Here is an 11,666-nt window from a genome sequence, read left to right as displayed (position 1 = left end):
GGGAAGTATTCTTTCTCCCCTATCCCCAGGATAGGGGAGAACGCAAAGGAAAAATGCCACAGACTCAGACCATCACCAGAAAGTGGTGTAATACGGAATAGCGTAGTAAAGCACAGAAATGAAATTCCATTTCATTCTTTCCTTCAAAGTAACATGGCTGCTTCAGATCAATATTGCATAGCCTTTCTTCCAATCTCATTGCGCGCTGGCTTCTGTTGCCGGGGAGAGTGGCAAGTTGGGAGAGCAAGTCTCGCTGTTCTATCCTAACCTCAGTTATTCTAAAGGAAAACTTCACAAACATTCATGTTATAAGCCAACAGGCGTTTGCTAGTTACTTCTTATGTAATCCTATTTACAATTCAGACTTAATGAATTAACCTTTATGCCTTTATTAGAGTTGTAATGCAGAGATACGGTGTTGGTCATGGATCCACAAACAATGTGTGCTTCTAACATCATAACACATCGCCTGCTTGTTTTCAAAAGGATATTCTCTCTTTGGGGTTGGATTTAGGAATATATTTCAATATTTATGAACGAAAAGTGTTTTCTATCGTGTGTTTGTGTGTGTATGTGTGTGTGAGTGTGTGTGTATGTGTGCGTGTGTGTGTGTGTGTGTGTGTATGTGTGTGTGTGTGTGTGTGTGTGTGTGTGTGTGTGTGTGTGTGTGTGTGTGTGTGTGTGTGTGTGTTGATTAAGATAAGTTTATGCAATAAATTTTTTCTTTCATGTATTCTCTTTTTTACAGAGGTGAATTTGGTTCCTTCTCCACCACAAAAAGAATCTAAAAAGATAATTTCCGTGAGTGGGATGTCGACACTGCTGAAGAAATACGATAAGAGCGGCTTCATGTACTCGTGAAAAAGCGTTTGGTGCACGTCTTCAGCGCTGAAGCAAGACAAGAAGTGAAATGTTGTAGATAACGCTTCCTACCTGGAAATCCCACTCAGGTCAAAATGAACGCCTTCAAGAGACACGAGTGGTATATAAAACCTCGTAAAGCCAAGGTAGAGGTCAATACAGATAGCGTGACGGCGTGAGAGAGTTTGGTACCAGGTACCGACGCTATCATGAACGCTACACAAGCCCCGTCCGTGCCCCCGGTCAGCAAGAACCTCTGTCGCTTCCAGAACGCGAGTGGCGACGTCGTTCTGATCTCGTGTACGGCTAGCAAGCCGCAGGACGAGGCCTACGACCAGTACGAAGTCTATGACTATGAGCATTACAACTTCACGGACGAACAGTGGGGGATCGTGAGGCAGCTGAACATGTACTACGTGCCGCTGTTGATCGTGGTGGGCTTCGTGGGTAACCTACTGTCATGCGTGGTCTTCCTGAACACCCGCCTCAGGATGAGGTCCTCCAGTTACTACCTGGCCGCCCTGGCAATCGCCGACGTCACCTACCTCTTCATCCTCTTCCTCGTCTGGCTCGACCTGCTCGGCTTCAACACCTTTAACGTCAACGTCATGTGTCAGGTGAGACGGCACTTATCATAAACATTTGCTTTCCGGCAATAATATGCATCAGGCAACTCCACATGTGTGTTAATTACTTGTCCAGCAATGATTAGCCTCAGGTGATTCTGCAAGTGTACTGATCGCTTGTCCAACTAAATTTTGCGTCGGCTGGTTCCACATGTGTCTTAATCATATGTCTACCAATAATATAAATCTGGTGATAACGCAGGTGTATTGTTCATCGGCCCAAGTAATATTATGGTTTAGGTAATTCCATATGTGTGCTGATTATCACTCCAGCAATAATGTACGTGGGGTGATTCCACATGCGGACCAATCATATGTCCAACGCTAAAGTAAGTCTGGATTTTACCTGTTAGTTTCAAAGGTCGATGTTGAAACACTATTTAGTTAGTTTATCTTTTATTTCTTTTAGATTTTAGAATTCTAGTTTGCACTTCTCACTTTTAATTGATAAAATTCTTTCTGTATTCTAGAAAGTTTTCAACTAGCTAGTCGACTACGCTTGCTTACGTTAAAATGAATTGTTTTGTGTATGATTTTACTAGATTTATAAATGTGGCTGTTATTTCTATGTTTTTTATTATCTATTATAAAGAAATCTGTACAATATATATATATATATATATATATATATATATATATATATATATATATATATATATATATATATATATATATATATATATATATATATTTTAGGGAGAATAAAAAGATGTTCAGGAAGGAGGTAAATAAAGTGCGTAAGACAAGGGAGCAAATGGGAACTTCAGTGAAGGGCGCAAATGGGGAGGTGATAACAAGTAGTGGTGATGTGAGAAGGAGATGGAGTGAGTATTTTGAAGGTTTGTTGAATGTCTTTGATGATAGAGTGGCAGATATAGGGTGTTTTGGTCGAGGTGGTGTGCAAAGTGAGAGGGTTAGGGAAAATGATTTGGTAAACAGAGAAGAGGTAGTGAAAGCTTTGCGGAAGATGAAAGCCGGCAAGGCAGCAGGTTTGGATGGTATTGCAGTGGAATTTATTAAAAAAGGGGGTGACTGTACTGTGGCTGTTATTTCTATGTTTTTTATTATCTATTATAAAGAAATCTGTACAATATACATATATATATATATATATATATATATATATATATATATATATATATATATATATATATATATATATATATATATATATATATTTTAGGGAGAATAAAAAGATGTTCAGGAAGGAGGTAAATAAAGTGCGTAAGACAAGGGAGCAAATGGGAACTTCAGTGAAGGGCGCAAATGGGGAGGTGATAACAAGTAGTGGTGATGTGAGAAGGAGATGGAGTGAGTATTTTGAAGGTTTGTTGAATGTCTTTGATGATAGAGTGGCAGATATAGGGTGTTTTGGTCGAGGTGGTGTGCAAAGTGAGAGGGTTAGGGAAAATGATTTGGTAAACAGAGAAGAGGTAGTGAAAGCTTTGCGGAAGATGAAAGCCGGCAAGGCAGCAGGTTTGGATGGTATTGCAGTGGAATTTATTAAAAAAGGGGGTGACTGTACTGTGGACTGGTTGGTAAGGTTATTTAATGTATGTATGACTCATGGTGAGGTGCCTGAGGATTGGCGGAATGCGTGCATAGTGCCATTGTACAAAGGCAAAGGGGATAAGAGTGAGTGCTCAAATTACAGAGGTATAAGTTTGTTGAGTATTCCTGGTAAATTATATGGGAGGGTATTGATTGAGAGGGTGAAGGGATGTACAGAGCATCAGATCGGGGAAGAGCAGTGTGGATTTCAGAAGTGGTAGAGGATGTGTGGATCAGGTGTTTGCTTTGAAGAATGTATGTGAGAAATACTTAGAAAAGCAAATTGATTTGTATGTAGCATTTATGGATCTGGAGAAGGCATATGATAGAGTGATAGAGATGCTCTGTGGAAGGTATTAAGAATATATGGTGTGGGAGGAAAGTTGTTAGAAGCAGTGAAAAGTTTTTATCGAGGATGTAAGGCATGTGTACGTGTAGGAAGAGAGGAAAGTGATTGGTTCTCAGTGAATGTAGCTTTGCGGCAGGGGTGTGTGATGTCTCCATGGCTGTTTAATTTGTTTATGGATGGGGTTGTTAGGGAGGTAAATGCAAGAGTTTTGGAAAGAGGGGCAAGTATGAAGTCTGTTGGGGATGAGAGAGCTTGGGAAGTGAGCCAGTTGTTGTTCGCTGATGATACAGCGCTGGTGGCTGATTCATGTGAGAAACTGCAGAAGCTGGTGACTGAGTTTGGTAAAGTGTGTGGAAGAAGAAAGTTAAGAGTAAATGTGAATAAGAGCAAGGTTATTAGGTACAGTAGGGTTGAGGGTCAAGTCAAATGGGAGGTGAGTTTGAATGGAGAAAAACTGGAGGAAATGAAGTGTTTTAGATATCTGGGAGTGGATCTGGCAGCGGATGGAACCATGGAAGCGGAAGTGGATCATAGGGTGTGGGAGGGGGCGAAAATTCTGGGGGCCTTGAAGAATGTGTGGAAGTCGAGAACATTATCTCGGAAAGCAAATATGGGTATGTTTGAAGGAATAGTGGTTCCAACAATGTTGTATGGTTGCGAGGCGTGGGCTATGGATAGAGTTGTGCGCAGGAGGTTGGATGTGCTGGAAATGAGATGTTTGAGGACAATGTGTGGTGTGAGGTGGTTTGATCGAGTGAGTAACGTAAGGGTAAGAGAGATATGTGGAAATAAAAAGAGCGTGGTTGAGAGAGCAGAAGAGGGTGTTTTGAAGTGGTTTGGGCACATGGAGAGAATGAGTGAGGAAAGATTGACCAAGAGGATATATGTGTCGGAGGTGGAGGGAACGAGGAGAAGAGGGAGACCAAATTGGAGGTGGAAAGATGGAGTGAAAAAGATTTTGTGTGATCGGGGCCTGAACATGCAGGAGGGTGAAAGGAGGGCAAGGAATAGAGTGAATTGGAGCGATGTGGTATACCGGGGTTGACGTGCTGTCAGTGGATTGAATCAAGGCATGTGAAGCGTCTGGGGTAAACCATGGAAAGCTGTTTAGGTATGTATATTTGCGTGTGTGGACGTATGTATATACATGTGTATGGGGGGGGGTTGGGCCATTTCTTTCGTCTGTTTCCTTGCGCTACCTCGCAAACGCGGGAGACAGCGACAAAGTATAAAAAAAAAAAAAAAAATATATATATATAAATATATATATATATATATATATATATATATATATATATATATATATATATATATATATATATATATATATATATATTTTTATTTTCATTTATTTGCTTTGTCGCTGTCTCCAGCGTTAGCGAGGTAGCGCAAGGAAACAGACGAAAGAATGGCCCAGCCCGCCCACATACACATGTATATACATACACGTCCACACACGCAAATATACATACCTATACATCTCAATGTACACATATACATACACACACAGACATATACATATATACACATGTACATAATTCATACTGTCTGCCTTTATTTGTTCCCATCGCCACCTCGCCACACATGGAATAACAACCCCCTCCCCCCTCATGTGTGCGAGGTAGCGCTAGGAAAAGACACCAAAGGTTCCATTCGTTCCCACTCAGTCTCTAGCTGTCGTGTAATAATGCACCGAAACCACAGCATATATATATATGAGAAAACAGAAGAAGGCAGGCGGGGAGTGCTCATCCTCTTCGAAGGCTCATTTGAGGTGTCAAAATGTGTGTGGACGTAACTCAGATGAGAAGAAAGGAGATATAGTATGTTTGAGGAAACAAACCTGGATGTTTTTGCTCTGCGTGAAATGAAGCTCAAGGGTAAAAGAAAGGAGTTTATGGAAATGTCTTAGGAGTAAAGTCAGGGGTTGGTGAGGTGACAAGACCTAAGTAAGGAGTAGCACAACTCCTGAAGCAGGAGTTGTGGAAGTGTGTGATAGAGTGTAAGGAGGAAAATTACAGATTAATTTAGGTAAAGCTGAGAGTGATTGGCGAGATATAGGTGATTATTGATGCTTATGCACCTGGCCATGAGAAGAAATATGATAAGAGGCAAGTGTTTTGGGAGAACTGAATGACTGTATATACAAGTGTACGTATGTGAGTTGGAGAAATAGCTCACGGGCATTTCTAGATTACACATAAATTGACAGGCGTGTAGGTGTGCTGAGAGGAGCAGCTGATGGGATGTCTGATCACTATCTTGTGGAGGTGGTGAAGATTTGTAAATGTTTTTGAAGAAGAGGAAATAATGTCGGGGAGAGGAGAGTGGTGAAAGTAAATGAGTTTGGAAAGGAGACTTTTGTGAAGAAACACCAACAGAGCTTGAGTGTAGAATGGCAAAACGCGAGTGCATATGAAAAGAGGGGAGTAGATGAGGAATGGGAGGTATTTAGGGAAGCAGTGTTGTCATGTGCAAGAGATGCATGTAGCCTACGAAAGGTGGGAGGTGAGCGGATTAGAAAGGATAGTTAGTGGTGGGACGAAGAAGTAAAGTTGCTTGTGAAAGAGTAACGAGAGGTGTTTGGGTGGCATTTACAAGGAAAGAGTGCAGTTGATTCGGAGATGCACAAGAGAAAGCGACAGAAGGTTAAGAGGAAGTTGCAGGTGTTTATAAAGAGGGCAAATATGGGTTAGGGTGAGCGTATCATTGAATTCTAAGGGAGAATAAAAAGATGTTTTGGAGGGAGATAAATAATGTGCGAACGGCAAGATAAAGGATGGGTGGATATTTCAAAGGATTGTTAAATGTGTATGACGATAGAGTGGTAGATGTTGGGTGTTTTGATAGAAGTGAAAGAGTGATGAAGTGATGGTGAAGAAAGAATAGTTGATGAGAGACTTGCGGAAGATGAAATACGATAGGGTGGCCGAAAATGGATGTTATTCCTGTTCTATCTATTAAGAAAGGGGCGGCTGTGATGATGAAAGGTTGGTTAGAATATTCAGTACATGTATGGATCATGGTGAAGTGCCTGAGGACTGGCGGAATTCATGTATATGGTGCCATTTTAAGAAGGCAAAATGGATAAAGGTGGGTGTTCAAACTACAGAGGCATAAGTTTTTTTTTAGTATGCTCGGTAAGTTGTGTGGGAGGGTATTGGCTGAGAGAGTAATGTTATGTAACAAGCATCAGATTGGGTAGGAACAATGTCATTTCAGAAGTAGTAGAGGTTATGTGGATCAGGTGTTTTGTTTAAAGGATGTGTGAAAAATACTAAGAAAAACATTTGGACTTGTATGTGGCATTCATGGATCTGGAGAAGGCTTATTATTAGGTTGAGAGAGATGCTTTATGGAGGGTCTTAAGAATGTAAAGTGTGGGAGGAGAGCTGCTGGAAGAAGTGAGAAGTCTTTATCCAGGATTTAAAGCATGAGTATAAAGTAGGAATAAAGGAGTGTGAATGGTTCCTAGTAAAGATTGGTCTGCAGCAGGGGTGTGTGATGTCACCATGGCTGTTTGATTTGATTAAGGGTAGGGTTGTGAGGGCGGTAAATTAAGTTTTGGAGAAAGGGACAAGTACGCAATCTGTTGGAGATGAGAGGCCTTGGAAGTTAGTTTGTTGTTGTTCGCCGATGATGCAGAACTGGTCGCTTATTCTAGTGAGAAACTGCGAAACTTGGTGACTTAGTTTGGAAGAATATGTGAAAGGAGAAAGTTGGGAGTAAGTAAGGCTATTATGTTCAGTAGGGTTGAGGGACAAGTTAATTGGGATGTAAGTCTGAATGGAAAAAAACTGGAGGAAGTGAAGTATTTTAGATGTCTGGGAGTGAACTTGGCTGGATTAGAACCATGGAAGCGGAAGTGTGTCACAGTGTGGGGATAGGAACGAACGTTCTGGGGGCAATGAAAAATGTGTGAAAAGACACGACAATATTTAGAATAGCAAAAATGGGTATGTTTAAAAGAATAGTTATTCCAACAAAACTTTATGGTTGCGAGGCATGGGCTATAGATAGGATTTTGCGGAGAAGAGTAGATGTGTTAGAAATGAAAGGTTTCAGGACAATAAAGAGTGTAGTTGAGAGAACATAAAAGGATGTCTTGAAATGGTTAGCATATATTGAGAGAATAAGGGAAGAAGTTTGACAAATTGGATATATGTGTCAGATGGTGAACTCATTAAGGAGAACCGAGAGACCAAAGTGGAGATGAAATGGAGTGAGGTGAGGTTGAAACAAGTACACTGAATATATATACATGCGTCAGAGTTGGGGGGAACGAGGAGAATTGGGAGACCAAATTAGAGGTGGAAGGATGGAGTGAAAAAGATCTTCACAGATCGGGACCTGAACATGAGGGAAGGTGAAAGGCGTCCAAGGAATAGAGTGAATTGGAACGATGTGCTGTCATTGGATTGAATCAGGGCATGTGAAGCGTCTTCGGTAAACCATGTAAGTTTTGTTGGACCTGGATGTGGAAAGGGAGCTATGGTTTCGGTGCATTATACATGACAGCTAGCGAGTGAGTGTGAACGAAGATGGCCTTCGTTGTCTTTTTCCTATCGCTACCTTGCCAGCGTGCAAGTGGAGGGGAGGAATGATTTCGTGTGTGGCAGGGTGGCGATTAGAATGAATAAAGACAGCAAGTATAAATTATGTACATATGTATATAGGTATATGTCGGTGGATGCATAGATATGTATAAGTAGAAAAGTATAGGTATGTATATGTGCGTGTGTGGATGTATATGTATAAGTATACATGTGTATGTGGGTGCGTTGCGCCATCATTTCGTCTGTTTCTTTGCCCTACCCCTTTAACGAGAAAGAAAGCGACAAAGAAAAATAATGAATCTCTCTCTCTCTCTCTCTCTCTCTCTCTCTCTCTCTCTCTCTCTCTCTCTCTCTCTCTCTCTCTGCCCTACCCCTTTAACGAGAAACAAAGCGACAAAGAAAAATAATGAATCTCTCTCTCTCTCTCTCTCTCTCTCTCTCTCTCTCTCTCTCTCTCTCTCTCTCTCTCTCTCTCTCTCTCTCTCTCTCTTATATATATTTCATTTTTTTTCATTCATTTCAAGCTAGAAGTTTCAGTTTTCTAAATTGTTTCTTACTTTTTTCATATGTATATATATGTATGTGTGTGTGTGTGTATATGTGCGCGTGTGTGTGTGTGTGTGTGTGTATGTGTGTCTGTATATATATATGTATATTATCCCTGGGGATAGGGGTGAAAGAATACTTCCCACGTATTCCTCGCGTGTCGTAGAAAGCGACTAGAGGGGACGGGAGCGGGGGGCCAGAAATCATCCCCTCCTTGTATTAACTTTCTAAAATGGGAAACAGAAGAAGGAGTCACGCGGGGAGTGCTCATCCTCCTCGAAGGCTCAGAGTGGGGTGCCTAAATGTGTGTGGATGTAACCAAGATGTGAAAAAAGGAGAGATAGGTAGTATGTTTGAAGAAAGGAACCTGGATGTTTTGGCTCTGAGTGAAACGAAGCTCAAGGGTAAAGGGGAAGAGTGGTTTGGGAATGTCTGGGGAGTAAAGTCAGGGGTTAGTGAGAGGACAAGAGCAAGGGAAGGAGTAGCAATACTCCTGAAACAGGAGTTGTGGGAGTATGTGATAGAGTGTAAGAAAGTAAATTCTCGATTAATATGGGTAAAACTGAAAGTTGATGGAGAGAGGTGGGTGATTATTGGTGCATATGCACCTGGGCATGAAAAGAAAGATCAAGAGAGGCAAGTGTTTTGGGAGAAGCTGAATGAGTGTGTTAGTGTTTTTGATGCACGAGACCGGGTTATAGTGATGGGTGATTTGAATGCAAAGGTGAGTAATGTGGCAGTTGAGGGAATAATTGGTATACATGGGGTGTTCAGTGTTGTAAATGGAAATGGTGAAGAGCTTGTAGATTTATGTGCTGAAAAAGGACTGATGATTGGGAATACCTGGTTTAAAAAGCTATATATATATATATATATATATATATATATATATATATATATATATATATATATATATATATATATATATATATATATATATATATATATATATATATATATATATATATATATATATATATATATATATATATATATATATATATATATATATATATATATATATATATATATATAAATATATATATATATATATATATATATATATATATATATATATATATATATATATATATATATATATATATATATATATATATATATATATATATATATATATATATTATTATTATTATTATTATACTTTGTGGCTGTCTCCCGCGTTTGCGAGGTAGCGCAAGGAAACAGACGAAAGAAATGGCCCAACCCCCCCCATACACATGTATATACATACGTCCACACACGCAAATATACATACCTACACAGCTTTCCATGGCTTACCCCAGACGCTTCACATGCCTTGATTCAATCCATTGACAGCACGTCAACCCCGGTATACTACATCGCTCCAATTCACTCTATTCCTTGCCCTCCTTTCACCCTCCTGCATGTTCAGGCCCCGATCACACAAAATCTTTTTCACTCCATCTTTCCACCTCCAATTTGGTCTCCCTCTTCTCCTCGTTCCCTCCACCTCCGACACATATATCCTCTTGGTCAATCTTTCCTCACTCATTCTCTCCATGTGCCCAAACCACTACAAAACACCCTCTTCTGCTCTCTCAACCACGCTCTTTTTATTTCCACACATCTCTCTTACCCTTACGTTACTCACTCGATCAAACCACCTCACACCACACATTGTCCTCAAACATCTCATTTCCAGCACATCCATCCTCCTGCGCACAACTCTATCCATAGCCCACGCCTCGCAACCATACAACATTGTTGGAACCACTATTCCTTCAAACATACCCATTTTTGCTTTCCGAGATAATGTTCTCGACTTCCACACATTCTTCAAGGCCCCCAGAATTTTGGCCCCCTCCCCCACCCTATGATCCACTTCCGCTTCCATGGTTCCATCCGCTGCCATATCCACTCCCAGATATCTAAAACACTTCACTTCCTCCAGTTTTTCTCCATTCAAACTCACCTCCCAATTGACTTGACCCTCAACCCTACTGTACCTAATAACCTTGCTCTTATTCACATTTACTCTTAACTTTCTTCTTCCACACACTTTACCAAACTCAGTCACCAGCTTCTGCAGTTTCTCATATGAATCAGCCACCAGCGCTGTATCATCAGCGAACAACAACTGACTCACTTCCCAACCTCTCTCATCCCCAACAGACTTCATACTTGCCTCTCTTTCCAAAACTCTTGCATTTACCTCCCCAACAACCCCATCCATAAACAAATTAAACAACCATGCAGACATCACACACCCCTGCCGCAAACCTACATTCACTGAGAACCAATCACTCTCCTCTCTTCCTACACGTACACATGCCTTACATCCTCGATAAAAACTTTTCACTGCTTCTGACAACTTGCCTCCCACACCATATATTCTTAATACCTTCCACAGAGCATCTCTATCAACTCCAGATCCATAAATGCTACAAACAAATCAATTTGCTTTTCTAAGTATTTCTCGCATACATTCTTCAAAGCAAACACCTGATCCACTCACCCTCTACCACTTCTGAAACCACACTGCTCTTCCCCAATCTGATGCTCTGTACATGCCTTCATCCTCTCAATCAATACCCTCCCATATAATTTACCAGGAATACTCAACAAACTTATACCTCTGTAATTTGAGCACTCACTCTTATCCCCTTTGCCTTTGTGCAATGGCACTATGCACGCATTCCGCCAATCCTCAGGCACCTCACCATGAGTCATACATACATTAAATAACCTTACCAACCAGTCAACAATACAGTCACCCCCTTTTTTAATAAATTCCACTGCAATACCATCCAAACCTGCTGCCTTGCCGGCTTTCATCTTCCGCAAAGCTTACGCTACCTCTTATCTGTTTACCAAATCATTTTCCCTAACCCTCTCACTTTGCACACCACCTCGACCAAAACACCCTATATCTGCCACTCTATCATCAAACACATTCAACAAACCTTCAAAATACTCACTCCATCTCCTTCTCACATCACCACTACTTGTTATCACCTCCCCATTTGCGCCCTTCACTGAAGTTCTCATTTGCTCCCTTGTCTTACGTACTTTATTTACCTCCTTCCAGAACATCTTTTTATTCTCCCTAAAATTTAATGATACCCTCTCACCCCAACTCTCATTTGCCCTTTTTTTCACCACTTGCACCTTTCTCTTGACCTCCTGTCTCTTTCT

At 40.8% G+C, this 11,666-nt stretch overlaps 1 protein-coding gene across 1 annotated transcript in view; it reads left to right on the top strand.

The window, feature by feature from the left end:
• The first annotated feature begins 756 nt into the window (after positions 1 to 756).
• LOC139757328 (FMRFamide receptor-like) overlaps positions 757 to 11,666 on the top strand; it is a 485,916-nt gene continuing 475,006 nt past the window's right edge. The window contains exon 1 of the mRNA XM_071677752.1: positions 757 to 1,478. Within this exon, the coding sequence (XP_071533853.1) occupies positions 1,071 to 1,478 (408 nt within the window). The 5' untranslated portion in view covers positions 757 to 1,070. The remainder of the gene's footprint in view (positions 1,479 to 11,666) is intronic.

Source organism: Panulirus ornatus, chromosome 25, assembly GCF_036320965.1.
Source record: "Panulirus ornatus isolate Po-2019 chromosome 25, ASM3632096v1, whole genome shotgun sequence".
NCBI lineage: Eukaryota > Metazoa > Arthropoda > Malacostraca > Decapoda > Palinuridae > Panulirus > Panulirus ornatus.
This window is presented reverse-complemented; position numbering and strand designations above follow the sequence as displayed.